Source organism: Lemur catta, chromosome 6, assembly GCF_020740605.2.
Source record: "Lemur catta isolate mLemCat1 chromosome 6, mLemCat1.pri, whole genome shotgun sequence".
Taxonomy (NCBI): domain Eukaryota; kingdom Metazoa; phylum Chordata; class Mammalia; order Primates; family Lemuridae; genus Lemur; species Lemur catta.
In genome coordinates this window covers 76,059,144-76,084,951 of record NC_059133.1, presented here as the reverse complement: position 1 = coordinate 76,084,951, position 25,808 = coordinate 76,059,144, and the positions used below count along the sequence as shown (strand labels likewise).

General features: G+C 33.6%; 1 protein-coding gene across 3 annotated transcripts; it reads left to right on the top strand.

Annotated features, from left to right (window-relative positions):
* Positions 1 to 32: 32 nt before the first annotated feature.
* FGFR1OP2 (FGFR1 oncogene partner 2) lies at positions 33 to 25,293 on the top strand. 3 transcript variants are annotated; one of them, XM_045554157.1, is made up of 7 exons: positions 33 to 362; positions 12,234 to 12,382; positions 14,463 to 14,580; positions 16,025 to 16,167; positions 18,531 to 18,644; positions 21,100 to 21,213; positions 23,243 to 25,293. In XM_045554157.1, the coding sequence occupies exons 2-7, from the start codon at positions 12,248 to 12,250 to the stop codon at positions 23,378 to 23,380; spliced, it is 762 nt and encodes a 253-aa protein (XP_045410113.1). In that variant the 5' UTR covers positions 33 to 362; positions 12,234 to 12,247; the 3' UTR covers positions 23,381 to 25,293. The 3 variants fall into 3 exon arrangements, with proteins under 3 accessions (XP_045410113.1, XP_045410116.1, XP_045410114.1); XM_045554158.1 differs by lacking the exon at positions 33 to 362 and adding an exon at positions 377 to 550; XM_045554160.1 differs by lacking the exon at positions 18,531 to 18,644 and having other exon boundaries at positions 104 to 362.
* Positions 25,294 to 25,808: the final 515 nt, after the last annotated feature.

The following is a 25,808-nucleotide window of genomic DNA, read 5'->3' as shown; positions in this document are numbered from 1 at the left end:
CAGCCTGGGTGTGGATAAACAGGGAGGGACAAAGAACGGTCCCGCCCCTACCTCTCGCGCAAATGAGCGAGTGGTGGGCTCTGCCCTACGGTAACGCAAGGAAGGAAATCTCGCGAGGCTGGAGCTCTCCGGGAGCGCCGGTCGGAGGTGGTCAGCGGAGGTTTACTCTCGGGCCGGTGGCGGGGCTGAGCCCCGCTGGCTCCTCAGCGGCTTCTGTGGTGTTTCTGTCTGGTTATGCGTCTGCTCGCTGAAGAAGCCGAATAGGGGCGCGGAGTCTCTTCCCTTGAATGCATAGGTCCCGGTTGGTAGAGGCTTTGGGTCCTAATCGCTACAGCTGACAGCTGCGAGGGATTGAGAGCGGAGTAAGTGGAATGGACGGGAGCGGGTGTAGGCGAGTCGAAGCTTCCTTCGCCTGGGCCGCTCCGGTGCTTTGCATCTCTTGAACTATCGGCGCCCAGCCCTAGCCGCGTCCCTCCGTGGGCTCTCAGCTCCTGGGACCCGGATTTCCTCTCCCGGTCCTCAGCGCTGAGCTCCTCTTTCCGGAACTGAGGTGCGGAAAGTTTAATGAAAAGCCTTGGCCCTAACCCTGTGGACACTCCTTCCGTGTGTTTTCTCTTTGCCTTACTCACCTGGGAGCTCGCTATTGGGAGGGGTATCCTTTTCAGTGTACCTCTTCAGCATTTGACAAAGATAATCATTCCCTCTTTCCCGAAACTGCTCTCCAAGGGGTGTTGCTCTTTTTCTGGTTTTTTTTCCTTCTGTATCCCATCTCTGATAACGTTATCAGTATCTGTCCTATCCAAACTAGAAACCTAAGAATCATCCTTGGTTCTGCATTTCCACTCACACTGCACTATATTATTTCTTCTTCTTTCGACAGAATTATTGCAGTTGCCTCCCACTCTCAAACTGGTTTCCCCACCGTCATCCTTCCCTAGAGTTATTCTGAAATATATATCTTGTTTATATCTCTCTTTTCCTTAAACTTTTTAGTAACGTATTGCTGACATAATCAAGAACTAATTGTTAAGCACGTCGTTCAGGACCTTTTACAGTCTATCCCAATCCATTTTACCTTTTTAGTCTCATCTTGTTTTCCCTCCAAATACTTCAGTATCCAACCATACCAGACTACTAGCTGTTTCCCCAAACATGCCATGCACTTTCACAACTCCGTATACCTTTGTGTGTGCTGTACCACCTGTCTAGAATACATACTCTTCTTCCTCTGTTTTTCCACCTGTCAACACCCAATTCATAAATCATTGTCTTCTCAGACTCCCCCAGGAGACATTGATACCGCTGTGCTCCAAAGCGCTTGAAACAGTTCTGCAGTATTTATTAGGTTGTATTATCTGTTCATGTATCTTTCTCTCTTGCGAATTTGAACTTGAGTCTGGAATCATTTCTTATTTATTGTTGAAACAAAAGCTAGTTAAATGCTTGGCACATAGCAAGCATTATTTATATATACATATGTATACGTATTTATAATGTAATACTTCTAAAGAATTCACCATAGGAGTTCTCAGTCCCTTAAAATCATAATTTTAGAGCCAGAAGGAACTTTGTGTATTAGCTTAAAGGATTCTGGCCTGTTTTGAATATGAGGAACCTTGCACTTCTAACACACAAATAATTATGCTTTTAGCATTTGTTGATTGAAATTAGGCATAATGGCAAAAAAAAAAAAAAAACCTGCTATGGTTTTAAATGATTTTGTATTTCATCATACCAGTATCTGGTTTTTTAAAACCAGAAATCCACTTATCTTCTAACTAATATCTGTTTATATTTGAAAAATAGCGGGATGTGTGTGAGAGAAGTGTTTTAGACTGCAGAAAATGCTTGGTGTATGTGCATTCATGCAACTCTTCACTGACTCCTTGACCCACAGGTTAGAAGTAAGTGGTTTAGATTGTTAGTTCCTTCTTGAATTGTCATAACTGTTTGAACATATGTATATGTAATGTATGTTTAGCCACAATTCTAAGGAAACATGTAATTTTTAAAAAATCCTCCAGCGTCCTTCCAAATTCTCTTCCTTCCAACTTTAAAAATTTATTTTCTTCAGAAAGCTTCTTCATTAAGCTCCAAACATGTATTCATTCCACCGTTTTCAAGGACAGTGAGAAATCTGTGCTTTCAAATATAGTGATTTGCATGCCTAAGATGCTTATTTTTATATGTAATTTGTGTGTTTCTTGATCTCTTAAGATTATAAATTTCTATGACTTATGGGACTTAAGTCATATGCCTTAACTATGCCTTTTTTTTTCCATTTCCATATGTGTCAGTTAATATTAACTATGCTATTTAACATTAGAGACACCTGCCTGAACAATAAAAAATTTTAAACTAGATTGTTGACATTTAAAGACATAGCTGTGGTATATCAGTATTCATAATATTTCTGTGTAGGCCCAGCTGGAAGAGTACTGGATTTTTAGATAAGGGAAACAGAAGAGAGACTTGAATTTCTTTAAATTTTTCTTAACTAAAATCTGAAAGTAAACAGCTGGCCATTGGTGTCTTGAGTGGGTGGTGGTTTCTCTGATCTGCAGCAGAATGTTCTGAGCCTTCTGCCAGGAGTCTGACTGCAAATGTCTTTGGGTGGTAAAGTGGGCGAGAATGTGGCTAATGCAGAAAAGAAAAAAACCAAAAAAAAAAACAAAAAACCCACCTTAAAAAAATTTCACTTGTAATTTGGACCTACCTATAGAAAATAATGTAAGTCTATTGTGGCTAGTTAAGACATGCACTATAAAAACAGGCAGATAAATTTGAAATATTCCTTTTTTACTAGAGTCTATTTTTAAAAATTTGAAAGTTGTTAGAGAGTTTGGAAAACAATCTTCCTCCCACTCCACTTACTAGCCAAAAAAAGGAGAAAGCACAATGATTTGCAAAAAAAGGTGACAAAGTAAATGCATATTATAAAATATTTTAAACTTTTCTGTGGTTTCACATGCAGGAAATGAACATGCAAATTTTTAGAAACTGTGTCACTGTTTTTCTGAAGTGCTAATAAAATTATGCTTTGAATTACCTGCAGTTTATAATTCCTTTCCCTGAATAGATGTTTTTATAGTTACATAACAAGTTTTAAATGTAGTTCACTTTGACAATAGTATTTCATTATGCAATCTGGAAAGAGAATGTTTTTTAAAGTGGATGTTAATTACAATTTTAAGAAGCCAATCAGTAAACATTCATTGATTTTATAATTAACTGTGATGCCTAATTAAAATGAATTCCAGGCTTTTATTATCTGGAAATATATTTGAAATTTTGTTATTTTTAAAATTTTCTCTTCATATACATTCTCATTTTTCTATGACTGGCTTGAAATGAAATTTTTTAATATCTTGTAAGTTCCATTTGTGGGAAAGGATCAGAAAATTTGCTTTGTTTTTCCACCTAAGGAGATCGAGGTGGTTTTTATATAGGTAAAAAGCAAACACAGGGCCCTGGGGATCCAGGTTGGTTCGAGAATAGAACACTAGACTGGGGATCAGAAGTTCTATTTCTGGTATTAGCTTGGCTCTTTCCTTGCTTCATAGCACTGTCATTTGGCTCTTTATATTTGGAATCTTTGAGTCTATTTCCTCATTGGTAAAATGGGAATAGCGCTTGTTCTCTTGTACAAATGACAGTATAAGGTAGCATTCCTCAAGTTCAGAAAACTATGAACAGTTTGAATTAATTGAAAGTATTACCTAGCAGTTTGATTTTACTCTAGAGTACTATAGAGATTCATTTGGATTGAATTAGGTTGGAGAGAAGGCAAAGAGTAGGTAAAGCAATTTTGAAAAAGAAAACTTGCCATATCAGCTAGCAAGAATTTATTTTGCAGCTATTACATATGAGGCAATGTGGTATTGATGTAGAAAAAGATAAATAGCTATTTTATGAGACTTACAAGCTGCCTAGTGTGCCAAGATGAAATGGCCATTTTAATAAGGGTGTGGTGGATCTTATTCTCATCATAGTTTTTATTGCATTTCTCTAATAGCTAATAATGTTGAACATCTTTTCATGTCCTTATTTGCTATCTGTATATCTTTTTGGTTAAGTGGTAAGGTCTTTTCTTCCTTTCTTAATTGGATTATTTTCTTGTTTGTAGTTTTGAGAGATTTTTAGGTATTCTAGATACAACTCCCAAAGTGCTTGGATTAGAGGCATGAGCCACCAAGCTTGGCCTCTGCGGGAGTTTTGATTGGAAATTGCATTAAATCTGTAGAACAGTTGTGGAAAACTGACATCTTAACACAATATGTATCTCCATTTATTTAGGTCCTCTTTCCTTTTTTTTCATTAGCATTTTGTAGTTGTCATCATGCAGATCCTGCATGTGTTTTGTTTCATATATGCCCAAGAATTTCTCTTTTTATTTTTAAGCTATTTTTAAATGTGTGGGTTTTAAACAAAATTTTTTTGGTTTCCAGTGGTTCATTGCTACGATGTAGAAAAATGATTGATTCTTGTTGCTTGTATCCTGTGACATTGCTAAAACCAGGTATTAGTTCTAGTTCTTTTCTGGATACTTTGAGATTTTCTATATAGACAATGTTGGCTGTGCATAAGGGCGTTTTTATTTCTTTTCCAATCGGTATGCCATTTTTTTCCTTTTTCTATCCTTATTGCACTAGTATATTGAATAGGATGAGTGGCTGGGGACATCCTTTCCTCATTGCTGTAGGTCTTTTGGAAATGCCCTTTCTCAGTTTGAGGAAATCCCTTTCTAGTGCTAGTTTGCAGAAAATTTCTATTATGAAAGTGTGTTGAATTTTTTCTAATGCACCAATTGGTATGATCAAGTGGTTTTCTTCTTTAGTGGATTACATTGATCTTTGAATATTGAGACAGCCTTGAATTCTGGAATAAACACCAGTTGATCATATAGCGTAGTACTCTTTTTACATGTTGAATTTGAGTTGTTAATATTTTCTTTAGGATTTTTTACACTTATGTTCATGAGTGATATTGGTCTGTGATTTTCTTTTTTTATATGCTATCTTTGTCTGATTTTGGTATTAGTAAATGCTGCCATCATTTTGTGAGTTTGGATGTACAAGTATTCCCTTTTCTTCTATTTTCTTGAAGAGATTGTGTAATATTGGTGTTACTTTCTTCTTTAAATGTATGGTACAATTTGCCATTGAAGCCATCTGGGTCTGAAGATTTTTTGCAGAAGATTTTTAATTATAAATTCAATTTCTTAATAGTTAAAGGGCTATTGTAGAATAATTATTGGATTTTAATTGTTATATAACTCCAATAACTGTTAGTTATAGGTCTATTAATAGTTATCTGTTTCATCTTGTGCGACTTAATTAATGTAATGTAGTTTGTGGTTTTTGAGAAATTAGTCCATTTCATCTAAATTATCCAATTTGTATGTATGGAATTTATTATTGTATTCACTTATTCTTTGAATGACTTAAAGGTCTGCAGTGATGTCCCTTCTTTCTTTTCTGACATTGGTAATTTATTTCTTCTCTCCTTTTTTTCTTCATTAGTTTTGCTGGAGGTTTTCCAGCTTTATTGATCTTTTCAAAGAATTGGCTTTAGATTTCATTGGTTTTTCCTCTGTTACTTTCCTGTTTTCAGTTCCATTGATTTCTGCTCTTTAATTCCTTCTCTTTACTTTGGGTTTATTTTGCTCTTTTCCTAATTTCTAAAGGTTGAGACTTAGATAATTGATTTGAGATCTTTCTAATTTTCTAATATAAGCATTTAATGCTATAAATTTCCTTCAAAGTACTGATTTACATACATGCTAAAATTTTTGATATCTTGTATTTACATGTTTATTTAGATCAAAATATCTTCTAATTTCCAGAGACTTCCTTTTTGACTCATGGATTATTTAAAAGAGTGTTGTTTAACTTCCAAATGTTTGGAGATTTTCTTGCTATCTCTTTTATTTTAATTTAATTTCATTATAGTCAGAGAACATAATTTGTATGATTCTTTTAAATTTGTTAAGGTTTGGTTTGTGACACAGGATATGGTCTCTCATAGTGACCGTCCCATGTGCACTTAAAAATAATGGGTACCCTGCTGTTGTTGTTTTTAATAGATATCAATTCAATCCACTTAGTTGATGGTGTTCATTTTATCTATACCCTTGTTGATTTTTTGTGTACAAGTTTTGTTGATTACTGAGAAAGGAGTGTTGAAGTTTTCTGCAGTAAGTGTGAATATGCCTATTAATCATGCCTATTAATCCTTTCAATTCTTTCAGTTTTTGCTTCATGCATTTGGAAGGTCTCTAGTTAGGTGTATATACATTTAGGATTTTTATGTTGTCTTGGTGAATTGACCCTTTTATCTTTATATAATGCTCCTGTCGCTGATAATTTTCTTTTCCCTGAAGTTTACTTTGTCTAATATTTAGCCACTCCAGTTCTTTTTTTTTAATATAACACCTTTGCTGAGATACATAATTCACATACCATACTAGTCACACATTTGAAGTGTACAATTTGTTGGTTTTTAGTATATTCGTAGACTTGTTCAACCATCACCAAAATCAATTTTAGAACATTTTTATCTTCCCAAAAAGGAATTCTGTGTTCACTTTCCATTCCCCCTACCTCTTCCCAACCCCCAGGCCTGGGTATCCATTAATCTACTTTCAGCCTATATGGATTTGCTTCTTTTGGACATTTCATATAAATGGAATCATATAATATGTTAGCATTTTGTGATTGACTTCTTTCACTTTGCATAATTTTTTCAATTTTTGTCCATGTTGTAGCATGTGTCAGGACAACATCCCCTCCGTTGACTTTTTTTGCTAAACATTCCACTGTATGAAGAGACCGTATTTATTCATTCATCAGTTGATGGACGTTTGGGTTAATTCTACTTCTTGACTATTGTGAATAATGTTGGTACAGACATTCATGTACAGTTTTTGCATCGGCTTGTTTTCATTTTCTTGGTATGTACTTAGGAGTGGAATTTGCTGGATCATATGTTTACGCTTTTAGGGAACTGCCAGACTGTTTTCCAAAGTAGCTGTACCATATTACATTCCCACTAGCAGTTACGAAGGTTCCAGATTCTCCATATCCTAGCCAACACTTTTTACATGTCTTTTTTTATTATAGCCATCTTAGTAAGTATATCTCATTGTGGTTATGAATTACATTTCCCTGATGGCTAATTATATTGAGTGTGCTTTCATGAGGTTATTAGCACTCTGGCTTTCTTTGGATTAGTATTTATATAGTGTGTGTGTGTATATACTTTTTTATCCTTTTACTCGTATCCTACGTATATGATATTTGAAGTGAGTTTCATACAGATGACATGTAGTTGGGTCCTCTTTTTTAATTGTCATAATCCATCTTAATCTGTGTGTTGAGAACATATACATTTAGTGAAATTATTAATGTGTTTGGATTTAGGTCTGACATCATTTGTTTTCTGTTTGTTCCCTCAGTATTTTGTTCCTTTGTTCCACCTTTTTTTCTTTTGGGCTATTTTGGGATTAATTGGGCTATTTGTGGTCTTTTGACTATTATCTCTGTACTTTTAAATTCATTTTAATTCGTCTATTGTGGTTTTTTGACTATTAGCTCTGTACAGTTATTTTAGGGGGTTCTTTAAGAATTACAATATATGTAAATTTTTTACAGTGTACTTACAATTGATATTTTTACAACTTCAAGTGAAATGTAGAAATCCTATCACTATATATGTCCATTTACTCTCCCCCTTTATGTTGTAGTCATATATTACATCTACATAAATTAAAAATCTTAACAAAATTATAATTCTTGTTTTCAAATGTTATATATTTTAAAGAACTAAAGAGAATATTTACCTAGATATCCACAATTTCTGTTGCTCTTCCCTCATTCCTGATGCTGTAAATTTCCTTCTGATACCGATTTGCTTCTATTGAAGAATTTCCTTTAGGACAAGTTTACCAAAAATGAATTACTTTTTTCCTCATCTGAGAATGATTTTTATTTTACCTTCATATATAAAGAGCATTTGGGTTGACAGTTCTTTCAGCACTTTAAAAGTGTTCCACTTTCTACTGGCCTTCATTTCTGATAAGAAATCTATAATCATTCAAATTGGTGGTTATCTATCAGTAATATGTCATTTTTTCTCTGGCTGTTTCCAAGATTTCCTTTTTGTCTTTAGTTTTCAAAAATTTGATTATAACGTGTCTTAGATCTCCTTGGATTTGTCTTGCTTGAGGTTTCCTGAGGACTGAGAATGATGAGACAAGAAAGTTTCTTAGAAACAAAATGTTGCATACTTGAAATTCATACATTTCATTCATACTATCATTAGTATATTTACTAATATTTACTAGTATATGTAAGAATGTTATATATACCTAAACCATAGAGAGAGGCAAGTATATTAAATTCACTTGCATATATTCAAGAAGTTCTTTAGAAATGGTTTTAGTCCTTCCTTCACCCTTATAATTTTTCCAGACTAATTAATTTACAAATGAGACATGAAATGAGCCAAATCCTCTGCTATCCCAGATAAATTTTCTCATCCATGTTTAATATCGTGGCCATTTTTTTCCTACTTGAATGAGATGTTTCATGGAGTTTTTGGTATCTGAGGTTTTATCTGGTGCCATTAAATAGCCAATCTGATTGTGTCAGTTTTTATCAACATGGATCTTAACAATTTGATCATCTTGTGTTTCTTTTAGAATTTGACAGGCCAGATTTTGTGTATCTGTGATGGAATCTTTTAACTTCTCTGTGGATTTGTTATTTTATATATGAGGCCCTTGCATAAGGACTTTTAGTAAAACCAATCTGTTTATAATAATGTACTTTAAAGTATTTCTGTAGTATCTATAGTATGGTATACTATTAATAGCTTGCATAGTGTTTCCGCCTTTATGATAGCAGTTATATTGGGTAGCATCAAGCAGTTAATGTATCTGTTTTTTAAAGGATGTCTGAGGAACCTCTTTTCTTTGCAGCATTTCAGAGAAGTGAATTATTATTCTAAAAGCATACCAGCTATTAGTGTATGTATTTACTTTTATTTTAGTAAGTTCTTCTGTGTTAGAGGACCGCAATCAAGTAATTTGATCAGTTTGACTTTTGGTAAGAAATTGAGTTTTATCAGAGTGAATGAAGTACCTATTGCATAACAAGCCTGGTATTGTCACTTTTTATTTTTAATGTAAAACCTATTAACAATCTCTAAAGTCAGGATTTGGTACTAGAGAATTCAAAAGTTTTGGTTTGGGCTTGGATACTTCTTGAATTGTGGAAATACGATTGTGAGATTTTTCTTTCAGTAGGTAAAAGTTGCTGTATTAAGAGTGTTACATAAGTGGATGATAATATGAAAAGGAGAAAGTAACAATATTTCATAATTACTCAACTGGTAGAAAATTTGAGTGGTTTACTATGGCATTTACTCTGTATGGTAACATCAGTTTTAAAGGCCTAGTATAAGCCCTGAAGATGCTTTGACTAATTCAATTGGTGTTTTTAAGGTTTAAAGCCTTAGCCACTCAATTAAGGTATAAGAATTAATAGGCGGAGGGTTTTCAGTGTCGTGTTGAGTTAATACTCCCAGAACACAGTGTACCATTTTCATACTCCAAAAAGAAATATTCATGATTATCTAGGAAGACTACACTGTCTACACTGAGGGCTCTATTCCAATGAATCTATCTATGTCCATGGATTCTTTTGCCCAAAGGATTCTGAAAGCATACCTTTTTTTTTTCTTGAATTATGCAGAGTATAGGTATTTTCATAGCTAGATCAGCTATCTGATCATATGTAGGAATCTTAGTGCATTTTATTTGGAAACAGACTCTATCTATTAAATTTGTAGGTGTTGTATTTTAGCGCATAAAGAAGTATTCTTCTGATAGTGGTCCCAGTGATGTCATTTACAGATTGGAATTTAGGATGAGTAGATTAGATATTTCTATGACTTTGTCTTTTATTATTTTGTTTCATGATCTGTTACAACCATTTATTTTTACTTTAAGACTAATATTTTTTCTGATTTTTATGTTTTACTTATCATGTCAGCTTATCCTCTTTTCTTTTTTCTTTTCTTTCCTTTCCTTTCTTTTCTTTCTTTTCTTTTTTCTTTTCCCTTCATCCCTCCCTCGCTTCCTTCCTTTTTGCTTTACAGATAAATTTAAAATTTTACTCTGAAGGATCTAGTATTCTATAGTAATGGGATCAATGGGAGATATGGTAACACCTGTGTAAATAAGAAAGTTGTATTATTGTCCATCTACAATTTTAGATAATTCCCCTTGGAAGTTTAGGGAAAGTACAGGGCATTGTTCTATGGCAATCTCTCCCTCCAAGCAGCATCTTTGGCTAGATTTTAGATAGTTGTCCTTTTGTGTTTTAGCAAGTGTAGGACAGTGGTTCCTTTAATGGCCTTTTTGCTTGTCATACTTTCAAGTACCCTTATTTAAACCCCTCAGATCTTAGAAGTCAAATCTTTTGGTTGTTTCATCTAAAGACCCAGAAATTTTACCTATTTCCAACTTATTTGCTTCTTAGAGATTTCTGGAAATATTTAGTCATATACTAGATATTTTCTAAATTGGCAGTTTTAATTTTAATTTATTTTGATTAAATCTTCTCATTTGACTATATCTGTTTATAACAACAGGACAATATACCCTTTGCTTCAGCTGTTGGGTATAACCAAGAATGCTGTTTGAACATTTTTTAAAGTCTATTTTTTTTAATTTACAATTTTTAATCTTTCTTAAATATAACCGTAAATGAAAATCTTCTGAAATTGCCTGATGTGTTTTTTTTTAATTTTATACAATTGAGTTATTTAAATCTTCTCTTTCTCCCTTGCTGCATTAGATCTATAGTCCAGTATAGTAGTATTTATTTAACAAAATCGTGAATTCTGTAGCAAATTTCTGTCTTCCTAAAGTTGATGGAAATCCTTCCATATAGCCCTTGACTTGGACCTATACCAGAGCTTTAGTGTAACTTCTGTAGACCTAACTTCCAGCCTAGTAATTTATAGTGTGATTTTATTTTTTAAGAAAGCCTTGAAGAAAGGGTGGCTCATATGGAAGGTTAGGTAAAACTTAGTAGAAAGAGAAAAAAGTTCAAGAAGGATAAGTTTCAGAAGATTATAAAGTTTTTGAAAGAGACTTTTAAAATTAAAATTTTGTTTGAGGTCTCCACATTACCAATTCAAGAAGCAAGCCAGTATGTTGGCTCACATGTATAATCCCAGCACTCTGGAAGGCTGAGGTGGGAGGATCACTTGAGGCCAGGACTTTAAGACCAGCTGGTCAATATAGTGAGACCCCACCTTTAAAAAACATTTAAAAAGCATGCATCTGTAGTCCCACTGCTTGAGAGGCTGAGACAGAAGGATTGCTTGACGCTGGAAATTGGAGGTTACAGTGAGCTCTGATCAGGCCACTGCACTCCAACCTGGGAGATAGAACAAGACCCTATCTCTTAAAAAAAAAGCGAACTATTGACTTTTTCATGTTTTGTCTCCTAATTTTATCTCCTGTTGAACATATTACTTGCTGATTTTAACATATCAAAAGTTTCCTATAATAGCCAAAGTTCTAAGTCAAAAGTTTTTTTTTTTCCACTTTACTAAGGAAAGTACAAGAGTTAAGATTATATAATATGCAACTATATATAAGAAGCAGAAGTTCCTCTAAGAAGAGGTTGAAACTTTGACTTAGACATGTTGAGACTTGAGGTTGAGACTTTGACCGTGACACATAGAGGCCACTTTGGCTTGGTCAGTAAGTGTTTGTGAACAGTGTCTTAAGTAACCTCACCAAGCAGAGGCTAGGAAGGGTTCTTAACAATCATTAACCCCAGAATACAGACCAGTGAACAAAGTGACCTTGCTCAAAAATTGACAAGATAGGGAGCACCCTCATGAAGGACATAATTTCTTGTAATATAACATTGTTTTCATTGGCTATGTGCTTTTTTCCTGCCATAAATTCAGGATGTTTTAGATACATTCTGTTATGTCTGCAAATCATTTGTATTCTAATTTTTCTGAAATATTATAATTCACTTTAAAGCTTGTGCTGTCCTAACGGAAGCAAAACCACAAGGTGTTCTTAGATGTTTTTTTCCTCTCTAGACAATGTAACAAATGTGGCTTAAGAAACATATTTGTATGAACATGAAACTAAAATAAGGTGACATGCTAATTTAGAGTCTTGATTTTAATTTTGATTATAGATATTCCTTTAGAAATGACTTGCACAATAGAGAAGGCACTTGCTGATGCTAAAGCTCTTGTTGAAAGATTGAGAGATCACGACGATGCCGCAGAATCTCTGATTGAGCAAACCACAGCTCTCAACAAGCGAGTAGAAGCCATGAAGCAGGTTTGATTTTTCTTTCTTGTTGATTCCTTTAACAAAAGCAGTCACAGACAATCATAAATTGCTGCCTAGTTAGACTAATTTTTTTCAGTGTTATCTAAAATTTTAAAGTAGCTTGACTTACGTGGTTCAGTTTTATTTTGTCATATTCAGGTGACGTGTATATGTATATATATTGTAAAACTTGTAGATTTGATCACTTATATTTCTGACAGAGTTGCACAAGGGAGAAAATAAAAGAATTTGTTAACACTGAATACATTTGACAAAGACCATACTAATATTGACACTTTGCTCTGTCTTATATAATGTAGAAATGTTCATATTTTTCTTTATAAAAGTACTTGGTGATGCTATTTAACAACAAAATAGGGGGTAAGGGCAATATACGTAACCTAAACTTTTGCATCCCCATAATAGGCTGAAATAAAAAAAGATAGCTTTTGAAAATGATGCAAGGCAATATCTAGTTTACACCCTGTGCAGTTACTGCACTTAAACTTGCTACTTCGGTTTTCATTTAATGCTGCCAATTAAAGAAGAAATTAAAAGGGCTTCACTTCTTGCTGTCCTTCCTGTTGTATGACGGAATCTTCCAGTGGGCCATTAGTTTAGCTGCCATTTTAAACTCTGTTAAAAATTTTCAGCTCTTTTAAGAGAATTATAAAATAACTGATATTATGACGGAAATCAGAGGGGGAAAAATGTATATTCACAGCCAACTTTCTTGAAACTCACTCATTCATTTTATACAAGGAAGCAACCCTGGGATAATGCTTTTAGCAAAGCTATTGGAAACAATGGAGCAAATTTACTTATTTTGTTTTGCAACTGTGTTTTGCAACAGATTACTTCCATCCCTAATTGTCCAGCTAGACTCAGGCACTCCAGTAAACATATACCTAATATTGAGGAATTTGACATCTTAAATTAAGAACCAGGAGTATTATAATGAATTCATTACTAAGTGTCTCATAAGAATGCCTTGAAAATAAATGAGTGCTATTTTAAAATTAGATTTTCATTTTTAAATACAAAACTTTTTGCATATATTTTGCACATGTCCTATTATTATTTAAATGTAATTCACGTACCATAAAATTTACCCTTTTGAAGGGTACATATTAATACAATTCATTCCATTTTAGCATATTCACAGGTTATGCAACCATAACCACTATCTAATTCCAGAAAATTTTCATCACCCCCAAAACCTTCTATCAATTAGCAGTTTCATCCTAGTTTCCCCTTCTCCCAGTCCCTGACAACCACTAATCTTTCGCTATGGATTTCTCTCCCTGTTTTAGACATGTATGGATGGAGTGATATAATGTGGCTTTTTGTGGTTGGCTTCTTAACATATTTTTAAGGTTCAGCTATGTTGTAGCATGTATCAGTACTTCATTCCTGTTTTTTGCCAAATAATACTGCATTGTAAGGGTACAGAATATTGTTTATCCATTCATCAGTTGACAGGTGTTTGAATTGTTCCACTTTTGGGCTGTTAAGGATAATGCTGCTATGAATATTTGTGTACAAGTTTCTGTGTGGACAAGTTTTCCGTTTTCTTGGGTATATACCTAGGAGTAGAATGGATGGATCATGTAATAACTCTATGTTTAACTTTTTGGGCGTCTGCCAGATTGTTTCTCAAAAGAGCCACACCAATCATGCTTTGTCGCCCAGGCTGGAGTGCAGTGGCTATGATTGTGCCTGGAGCTCCTAGGCTCAAGTGATCATTTCACCGTTTTTGATTATAATTGTCCTAGTGATTATGAAGTGATATCTTGTTGTATTGAATTGCATTTTCCTAATGACTAATGATGTGTTAAGCATCTTTTCATGTGCTTATCGAGCATTTGTATATTTTCTTTAGAGAACTGTCTATTCAAATCATGTGCCAATTTTTTATTGGGTTATTTTCTTTTTATTGTTGAGTTATAAGAGTTCTTTATATATTCTGGATACTAGAAGCTTATGTGATATTTACTTATTTTTATTTATGTATCAGATATGTATATTTATGTATCAGATAGATATTTGCAAATATTTTCTCCCCACTTAAAAGTTTTTTTCTCATTAGTATCAGGAAGAAATTCAAGAACTTAATGAAGTCGCAAGACATCGGCCACGGTCCACATTAGTCATGGGAATCCAGCAAGAAAACAGACAAATCAGAGAATTACAACAAGAGAATAAAGGCAAAATATATTACTACTCCTATGTATTAATATGTATGGCAAATGAAAAGAGAACTGTAATCTGCAATTGTACTGTTGATTTGGGACCAATTAATATTTTCACAAATGGGAAAACAGCCAACTAAAGTTATTTTTTGATATTAATCCCATTTCTAATCCATGTACCTAAGTCATATTTATTGCTCTTTATCCTGTTCTATATTTGAATGTCTACCTTGTGTGACATCCTCTTAGATTCTCACCCTCAATATCCAGTTTACGCCGTTGTTGTTACCTATGAAATAGCTTTGTTCTCTGCAGTTCTACTGCATTGGACCCCAGTTTAGGTGTTCATAGTCTCCTGCCTGAACAGTGCTCACTGATCTCCCTGATCCCAGCCTCTTTTTCCTCTCCAGTCCATCTTCAGCACAAGCATCAGACTGATTTTTCAGAAGTAAAGCTGATCATGTTATTCTTTTGCTTAAGAACTTTCATTGTATCCTTATTTCATTATACAAGGATCCTCAAAGTCAATTTTTAGCCTTCTTTTCTAACTTTTTTTTTTTTTTTTTTTTTTGAGACAGAGTCTTACTCTGTTCCCTAGGCTAGAGTGCCGTGGCGTCAGCCTAGCTCACAGCAACCTCAAACTCCTGGGCTCAAGCGATCCTTCTGCCTCAGCCTCCCAAGTAGCTGGGACTACAGGCAGGCGCCACCATGCCCGGCTAATTTTTTCTATATATATTTTTAGTTGGCCAGATAATTTCTTTCTATTTTAGTAGAGACGGGGTCTCGCTCTTGCTCAGGCTGGTCTCGAACTCCTGAGTTCAAACGATCCACCCGCCCTCGGCCTCCCAGAATGCTAGGATTACAGGCGTGAGCCACCGCGCCTGGCCCTTCTTTTCTAACTTTTTACCACAGCTCTCTTCACCTCGAACCGTTTGCTCTTGCCATCCCAAACCAGTTCCTAAACACATCATCCACTTTCATGCCTCCGTGCTTAGACTGCCCATTCCTTCATTTTTCAACTGAAGGAATTCAAGTTCATTTCAATACTGTAGTTCTGTGAAGCTTCTACTGGTTTCTCCCCATAGACTTTTCTTAAATATATTTGAGTAGTGCTCCACTCTGTATTTACCACGTGTTTGTTTTCTCCACTAGACACTGAGCTCTATGGTCTTTTTGTATTCTTAATATAGAGAGCATTGTCTGATATTTAGTTGCTGTTCAGTATATGTTTGTTGAAATGATTCTCCAAAATACAAGTTTAAAATGGTCATTTAAAAAACTTAATAGGGAACTTCATTTGATGCCTTTTATTATTATATGGCTAGATTATTACGTATCACGTTTTCTTTTGAAAATGTCCTATTTATTAGTTGCTTTTTTTGATAAATATAATATAGAAGAGAATAGTTTTTGTCCTTTTAACTCAAGTTTGAATAAAATACACTGTTATTCTTGATAGAATTGCGTACATCCCTGGAAGAACATCAGTCTGCCTTGGAACTTATAATGAGCAAGTATCGAGAACAAATGTTTAGATTGCTAATGGCTAGCAAAAAAGATGACCCGGGTATAATAATGAAGTTAAAAGAACAGCACTCCAAGGTAATCCATTCTATAAATGTGGCTTGAAATGGAAAAGAGGGATGAATGGTTGTGTTCAGATTTAAAAAACAAATCACAAGTATCTAGTAATGCCATTTTAACATGATGTTGATTGTTTCATCTTCTAAATTGACATTTTTGCTTTTCCTTATTTTTTCATTTCTTATTATGTAACATTTTCTGTTTGATTTACTCTTTTAACTCCCATTGCTTCTTAGTACCTTTTATGCATATATTCAAAAATAAACTTTATTTTGGAAATAAAGGTAAGTGTTCAATTCAAAATTATTTTTATAAGGTTATCTTCTTTTAAGAAATATTTCCAATAAATTTGTATATTGACTTCTGTTACAAAAAGAAAAATTGAAATGGTGAAAACTTCTTTTTAAATCTGAAAGCAGCTTAATGTAGATTTGTTTTTCTTAAGTCTATATTCTGAATGAGGCTAATTCAGACTATAAATGATCCTGATTATAATGGAAAAACCATGGGGTTAAGAAGAAAAGAACCAACATACTAAAATTTTGCTCCCGTCCCCTCCACATATTGCATACCAATTGGCTTAATTTTTAGAGACAAAGTGGAAGTGGTTAGAAATTAGTGTTTTTCCTGCTATTCATCTTACTTATTGTCATCCCTGTGTCTGTTCCCTTTGGTATGTCCCCATATGTGCTGGCAACTGCTATGAAGACAAGTGGAATAATCTTTTCTTATTTATATTTTATTTTAGACTGAATTTTAACTCCTGGTGTGAAATAAAAATATTATACTAGATTGTAATAACTAGGCCATTATCTGTACTGGATAATGGTGAGCTAACTATTATTAGTTATTACTAATATTATTTAAGAAATAGTGATTGTTATAAGACTTTTTTATCTTTCTCAATTGAAAGAATTTAGATTTTTTAAAAATATTTCTTCCATTTTTGTGCATTTAGGTCTTTTAAAACTATTATTAATTCTCTTAGAATTAAATACCTAGTAAATAGCTCTTTGCATAACAACTTTATATATTAGGGAACTTAAAAATAAGTACCTTTTTGTGTCAACTAGTAAAACAATAAATTAATAAATTTGGGTTTAATATTATCTGATTATGTTATTCATCTCCTAACCAAAGGAAAATTCAGGAATATTTAAGTGGCAATCTTTTGAAGATGGAAAATATCTATTGTTGAGACCATTATAAAATCCTTTGAATTTAAAGATATAACTAAGAGTGTTTTTAAAGGTGCAAAGAGGAATTGGCTTATTCAAATTATTGGTAAGGTAAATATAATCTTGAGAAATTCCAAAAGGTTAGCATATGTTATAATCTAAAAAAATAAAATTTTGAAGATCTAAAGGAAAGAATACTATGGCAAAAAAATGCTTAGGATAAGACTGCAGCTTGTTGGTCCTATCTGGTAGCAACTATGACAGAAGCAGATGTTTTCTAAAACACATTAGGTTTTTACCAGAGCTGATTTATTAATTAGCAAAGTTAAACATTTCCTAAGATAGCTATAAACCATCCTTTTTCATTATGTAGATTGAATTCTTTATCTAAGTGCTGATGAGCCTTGCCTTCCATAAAATGACTATTCAGTTACTTGTTATTAATTCTAACTAATACATATTAATGTTTGTGATTTTGATTTTTCCCAAAAAGGAGATACTTCGACTCAATTAACACTTGCACTGGGTTAATTATGGGAAATAATAAGATGAATGAAACAACAAGTTACATTACCATATGAGCTTGCAGTGTAATGGGAGCTACAGACACAAATATAACTATCTAATGTAGGGTAGGGTGTGATGAATCCTAAAATAGAGATACGAATTGTTACTGGAATACTAGAGGAAACTGTATTAGTTCTTATGAGGAAAGTCTGGAAAGGTGTCAAGGAAAGGAAGAAAATCCATCTAAATCCAACCTTGAATTAATTACCAGGGGGCTCAAGAAGCAGAAGCAGGTGAGCAGAGAAACAAAGGCATAAAAGTATGGGATTCTAGAATGTATTTAGGTACTAGTGCTCTGATATCCCTAAACACAAAAATAATTCTATAACATGTTTAGGGGTAACAAATAGAATTATACATAGTAGCATTTTGGAATAAGAGACCCTTTTGAGACCATGGTAATACAGAATTTTGCCCTCACCTGGAAGTTTTTGAGCACACATTTAAAAATAAATAGAAAAATACATATTTTTATCCAAATATGTATTTTTACATATTTTTGAACAGATGCCTTTTTGGAAATCTTAAAAAAACAAACATTTTAAACAGTTGGCTAACACGCATGAACTAACACTCATTCAGTTTTTAAATTACGGATAATATCCGTATTAACATTATAATGACTCTGTACTACAGATTGACATGGTACATCGTAACAACTCCGAAGGATTCTTCCTTGATGCATCTCGACACATCCTTGAAGCACCTCAACATGGACTGGAGAGGAGGCACTTGGAAGCAAATCAGAATGTACACTAAATAAACAGTCAACTTTTGGGGTGTGGATGGAAGGGGGGGGTCCATTTAAAAAGTTCTTTTTAAAGAAATTCCCTTCCAGATTAGATCAGCAAATAAATGAAATCAAAGAATGCTATACCTTTGATAGCCATGCTATTCAGTGTATAAACTTTAAATCTGTCATTAATTCTCTGCATTGTCTCATACACAGCCTGTTAGATATTTGCAGGTTTTAAAGATTATTTAGCCCAGCTTTTCATTTATTTGCTCTTGTTAGGTGTTGCTACGGTTTTTGTTGCTGCAGAACAGTCATTCTCTTTCTGGACACCAAAGATATTTTCTTGACATTAATTTTAACCTGATTTCATAAAAATTTTGGTCAAAGTATTAAGTGAAATGTTTTAATTCAGATTTTTGATGGTTTGTAGTCCTTTAGTTTTAAGTTCACAAATAAAAATGCCTTTGTTTAGATACAAGGATTTAGTGGTGCTCCCTCCATTATGTCTTAACTGTCTTTTTTTTTTTTAAAACTCAGTTGTGGCAGGTGTGTATTGAGTAAAGTAGGAATAAACTTAGACAAAAGTTAGAAATTAAAGGCTTGTCAAAACAGTCCAAGGGTTATGTCGGTGACACTTCTTCCCTTCAAGACAGTTTTCAAAGCACAAGTCTTGCCCCTTGTGCCCATTAAAAGGTCTGTGATGCTTCTCTAAAGATTTTATAGTTCAGTGAATTGTTAACTGGGCCTATAAAAATACTATTCTGTTTGAAGTATTGGACTTCTTCCTGTGATGATCTTGTTGGAAGACTCTGTCTTGAAAAAGTTATTAGTGTCTTTTTTTCTTCTATTTTAAAGGCAAAGAAATGCTTGCTTTGTAGTTTTTAGCCTACATCAGTGCAGTAGGACTGACCAAATCATAAATTGAGAAAGTTGTTGGTATTCAAAATTCTTACTTATTATCCTTATTCAATTTGCTGCTGCAGTTACCTGTACTTATTTGCTTTTTAATCAATATGCACCCTTTATGATGGGAAGGATTTTAATGGTTTTTTAACTCTTGCAGAATATGACAAATATTTGTCTTGATACTATTCTTGCTACTATAATCTAACCCAGGGCTGTCCAATAGAACTTTCTGAAATGATGGAAATGTTCTTTATCTGTGCTGTACAATGTGGAAGTCACTAGCCACATGTGACTATTGAGCATTGACAATGTCATTAGTGCAATTCAGGGACTGAATTGTTAATTTCTAAAAATACGTCGTACAGTGCAGATTAGCCTTTGTTGTATCTTCTTCTTGAGTACTAATATAGGTTTTCCCAGTAAGATAATAATATAAGGACCTGCATTTTTGTTGGTTAAGAAGTTATTAAATGTGGTTTGCCAAAGATGTTCCAATTTTTTTCTCTATCATTTCTTCCAGTTTACTAGTTCTGTGGGATTTTGGGGGTTCTGTTCAAATCTTTTTTACAGAGAAAAAGTATAACTATTTTTGAGACTTAGTGTTTATTTGGGGGGGAGTTATTTGCTTTTATATTTAAATTGTGGCCTTAATGTAATAAAATAATACTAAATTGCCAGTGAATAATGGTCTGTAGAAGCTATTTATTAAGAAAATGATTATTCTCAAGTTTGTATTGATTTTAAACCTTTTTTGTCTGTCTCTTTCACTAAACTGTAAGCTCCTTCAGATCAGGGAACATATCTTAATAGGCTTCGTATTCCTGTTGCCTAACACAGTGCCTGGCACAGCATAAATGTGCAAAAAATAAGGGATTGAGATTGGAAGAATTTGGGCTGCTTGTGTTTAAAATATATGGATGTCGATATTATACTGGAATTATATTTTCATCAGTTCACAAAGAAGGCCATTTAATATTTTAATACTTAAATACAGAATTCTGTTTTAATACTTAAAAACAAAATTCTGTTCATTTTACTTGAGATTTATTATGTACATACACTAAATAATAGGCAGATATAAATAAGATACAGTTCCACTTTCAAGGAGGTTTTTGATCTAGAAAACGTTAAAGATGGGATTGAGATCAATTTACAGGCATGGATAATACAAAAAAGATTGGTAAATTATGAAGACTTCAGGGAGGAAAAAAGATTGAATGTCAACAATTTTTATCTTTCCCATTATTTTGACCAATAGTATATATGTAGGCGCAAAAAAGAAAAAGTTATTGATCATTGTGTTGAGAAGAATGTGAACTATGAATACTTTTCATGCTGCTAGGTTTAGTTATATTGTGCTATTGTGCTGCTTAGTTTTAATTCTAGTCCTAACAAATCTGATTTTAAAAGCACATTTATGGTCAACCAACTTTATTGTGAATATCTGTTTGATATATTACATTTGTGTCAAGTGGCACTGCAGATTTTATAAAAGGGAGAGGATCCCAGAATAAAAATAATAAAGTATTTCACTGATTTCCAACTCCCATTTCTTTTTTTTAGGAACTACAAGCACATGTTGACCAGATAACTGAAATGGCAGCAGTAATGAGGAAAGCCATTGAAATTGATGAGCAGCAGGGTTGCAAGGAACAAGAACGGATATTTCAACTTGAAGTAAGTTTTAAATTGCAAATATAGGTGAAAACTGTCCATACCAAGATTTACACCAGAAAATATATCACATTTTAAAATATATATATATATATATACATACACACACACACACACTTTTCTGGGGTACTGTTCTTTTTCTTCTGGATACTGGTTATATGGGTGTATGATACAAGACCATTTACGTAGTAATGCAGGAATCTAGGATAATCACTAACTTATACTAGTAATTGAGAACATTGATTTTAATCCTATCTTATCTCACTAGGTGAATATACTTCTTTAATTGAGTAATTTTAAAAAATTTGTTCATTCTATTAGAGATCATGGTGATGCAGGGAAATTTTTTTAATCCACAAATACTTGGGGGGAACTCTTATTTTCCTGGGAACTGTAAAAGCCTTTATCTGTCCTTTATTTTGTGGTAGCAAAAGTACATGTGATTATTGAATAATTCAAATCAATAGAAGAGATTTTTATACTTTTATACTCTTAAACTTCATTTTGAAATCTTGGTGGGGAAATTGGTCATAGAGGGCCAAAAATTAATTCTCTGAGCATAAGCGTTCTCCCATTCATATAAAAGGAGTTGGCAAACTTTTTCAGTAATGGGCCAGAGAGTAAATATTTAGACTTTTCAAACTAAACTGTTACACCTACTCAGCTTTGCCATTGTAATTGAAAAGCAGCCATTTAGGTTTGGCTATGTTCCAATAAAATTTAATTTACAAAAATGGTCCTCAGGCCAAGCCATAGTTTGCTAATCCCCGCTTTATACCATTGAAATTTAGGTGACACTGAAGACAAAGTAGTAGAGAATAAATTATGAGAGGTTACTTTTATCTTTTTTAAAAATTTTTACTTTTTAGAGACGGGGTCTTGATCATAGCTCACTGCAGCCTTGAACTCCTGGGCTAAAGCAATCCTCCTGCTTCAGCCTCCTGAGTAGCTAGGAGTACAGATGAGCACCACTATGCCCAGCTAATTTTTCTTATTGTAGACAGTGGGGTCTCACTATGTTGTCCAGGGTGATCTTGAACTCTTGGCATCAAATAGTCCTCCAGCCTCAGCCTCCCAAAGTGTTGAGACTACAGGTGTGAGCCACTGCACCTGGCTGACAGGTTATTTGTAAATGTCTATAAGTTTCTTACAGTAACTAATCTAGATGGGGGGAGAAAGGCAAAGTTATTTACAAAGTCAGATTTAGTCATTTTCTTTCTTGAAAAATAACGTCTACTTTGCCAGCCCTACTGCTCTCAATTCCAGTGAGAGAAGCAAACCAGATGGCTTGTCCTGCATTCCATTCTATAATGGAAAGCAATAAAAGTACTAAGAGGTTCTAGTCCCAGGGTATTTATTATTCACTGGCTTTATGAGTCTATATAAATATATATCTAGATGTTATTCATCTCCAATGTGATTATAAAATAAGGCAATTTCTGAGTTTCTATCTGTAATTATAGCTGCTTACCTAAGTAAGAAAGCTTTGTAGTGGTGGAAGATATTGAACATATTATTCCTATCTTTTTAAAAGTGTTCTTTATATTTGAGTTGTTAACTATATGTATCATTTAGTACATTAATGCCAATTATAGGACTTGTTTTTTATTTGTTATACCGTTATATGTTTGGCTTTTCTTAATATATGTTTGGGCCATGTGCAGTGGCTCGCACCTAAAATCACAGCACTTTGGGAGGCCAAGGTGGGAGGATTTGAGGCCAGGAACTTGAGACCAGCCTGAGCAACATAGCCAGGACTTCCTTGCTACAAAAAATAAAAAGTCATCTGGGTGTGTTGGTGCATGCCTTTAGTCCCAGCTACTCGGGAGGCTGAGGCAGGAGGATCACTGGAGCCCAAGAGTTCAAGGCTGTAAGGCTGCAGTGAGCTATGATCATGCCACAGTGCTCTAGCCTTGGTGACAGAACAAGACCCTGTCTCTAAAAAAATGTGTGTGTGTATGTATATGTTTGTATTCTTGTAGCTACTTTGTAGATGGTGACTGCATCTTTGTTTTTGCTTGCCTTCTTACAGCAAGAAAACAGAGGCTTGAGGGAGATCCTTCAAATAACTCGAGAATCATTTTTGAACCTTAGGAAAGATGATGCATCGGAAAGTACTTCTTTATCAGCATTAGTGACCAGTAGTGACCTGAGTCTAAGGAAGAGCTGAAGAACTTCCAAGTCTTAAATGGCTCCAAATGGTCACTAGGACTGCCCTATAAGTGAATGAAGGAATGAATGAATGAACAGAAAACTCAATCTCAACCCTTTATTTTTTTTCTCTATAATATGTACAGTGCACTGGCTAGGAGATAGCAACAAAAAATGCATAGTTAATGGTCATAGACTTTATTCCAAAACATAATTGAAAAGTAGAAACTGAGCCATTGTTAATTGGTGAACAAATAGAAAAGCTTTCGCAGTGACTGCTGAACATACCAAGAGCTTTCAGCAGTGCTGCTGGCTTTCTGGATAATACTTAAATAAATTGAATATTCCCAATAAATGTTTGGGGATTCATAGACTTATCTCAGTTTAAAAATATAAATTTTTGCCACTGTTTTGTGAATAGAAGAAGATTTTCATATTAAATTTTATCCTTCCTGTTTGGTGTCAGAGTTAACAAATAGCTTATGTACCATGAGACTTCAGCTTTAGTGATTGCCTGTCTACTTTTCCATTAACTTAAATTTTTGTGAAAGAAAATTCAGTTTTAAAGGCTGTATGAATGTTTTATATGCAGCATATACAAAAGAAGTAATTTAATTTTATCTAATTTACCTTAACTGATACCTAGCTAACAATTGTCCACAACTTGCTTATGTATATGAAATGTTATTTCAGGAATGAAAGAGAAGGAATACTACTTTCTAAGAAAGAAGATCTTATAATAGACATTTGGTAGGTTAAACTACTCTTTTGAAAGAATAAGTTTTGGTTCTAATTCAATAACGAAGATGAGATTTTTTTCTCTTCTCTGGTTGATCTTTAAGGATATTAATGTAGTTTATTTAGCTAACAGAGTTGAAATGTTTGATATAGCAAGGTAGGTATGGTAATTTCAAAGTAAATTGGGAATTCCTCCGGCTCATAGAACCCTTTTTTTTTAAGTAATTACTCTTGAGGTACAGAAAAAGTAAATTAAAATTAAAAACAAAAATTCCAGATCTATTTTTAAGCTCCATCTTGTCCTCATAACCTGTAAGATTTTTCTTATAACCTTTCAGTTGAAAGAGGAAGAAAATCTATTGATTTAGAAGTATTTGTTTTCTTTTTAAAAAAAAAAAATCAAATATATAGTATGTAAATTTTTTTAAAGACCACCAGATACAGAAATGTGCTTTAATGTCAATTGAAAGCTAAATTTTTCTTATGTTGTGGGGATTATAGAATAAGAGTATCAAATATAATTAAATATATTATACTTATTTATAATAAATATATATTAAAATTAGCACAGATAGAAAATTCCACTTTTGAATATATAATTTGTTAAAAATATTACTTCACATGGTAATTTTTATGTATAATTTCATATATTGGTAAAATTCAAAACTACTTTTCACTTCAGAATTTTTCTATCTTAAGTTTGGGTGAATGGGGTGGATGGGGCTGATTGAAAAGGGCTAATGGCCCAAACATTAAGTAGATTTCTTTTCTCATTCAGAGGCCTTAATTGATTATTTTATAAATAAATGACAGTTTTTATTTTTTAACTTTTCTATTGGTTTTTTGGAAAGTATCCCTTAATTTAATGGCACATTCATTCAAATAGTTTTTATCCCTGGTAAGAATTACAGAAAATAAGCTACACAATTGGGATTAAGTCTGAGGCAATTCATTGAGGCAGCTCTATTATAAAACATTACTTGATAAATAATTATTTTTGTAAATAAATAAGTTGAGTTATTTATTCCTGGTTTTTTTGCTTGGATATAATTTTAAGACCTCGGTGTTAAAGACATTTACTTTGTTTTCCATCCTGTACTTTTTTTGTTGTGAAACAGAACCTGAAATTTATGTCTGAGAGTATGTACTGCATAGGAGCCTATTTTATCAATAAAGATGAGTGATTAAAATTGATATGGTCTCCTAATTGAAAATAGTGCTTACATTTATTCTTACATATAGTTCATTTTTAAGGTCTTTTGCCTCTTACCATAGAACTAGTACTTAGCAACATCTATCTGTATTTCTTCAGAGTTGGCCAGCAACTTCTTAGTACTGATCCTGCAAACCTTATCATCTGTAATGGGTTGAATAGTGTCTCCCCAAAAGGTAAGTCCAAGTCCTAACCTACTATATCTGGGAATGTAATCATATTTCAAAATAAGGGTCTTTACAGATGTAATTAAGGATGTGAGGATAAGATCACCCCGGCTTTAGGGTGGGCCCTAAATCCAATGACTAGTGTGCTTATAGTAAGAGATTTGAAACACAGATTTAGAAGGCCACGTGTAGACAGAGTCAGAGTTATGCAAACCAAGGAAACCGCAGGATTGCTAGCAATACCAGAAGCTAGGAAAAGGGCATGGAATGGATTCTCCCTCAGCCTCCGGAAAGGACCCACCCTGCTTGATTTCAGACTTCTGCCCTCC

Excerpts from the sequence above, each read along its gene's own strand:
- FGFR1OP2 (XM_045554157.1), top strand. The coding sequence starts at position 12,248 with ATGACTTGCACAATAGAGAAGGCACTTGCTGATGCTAAAGCTCTTGTT. Across the intron at positions 12,383-14,462 it reads GAGTAGAAGCCATGAAGCAG|TATCAGGAAGAAATTCAAGA; the intron begins GTTTGATTTTTC and ends TTTTCTCATTAG. Across the intron at positions 14,581-16,024 it reads ATTACAACAAGAGAATAAAG|AATTGCGTACATCCCTGGAA; the intron begins GCAAAATATATT and ends TATTCTTGATAG.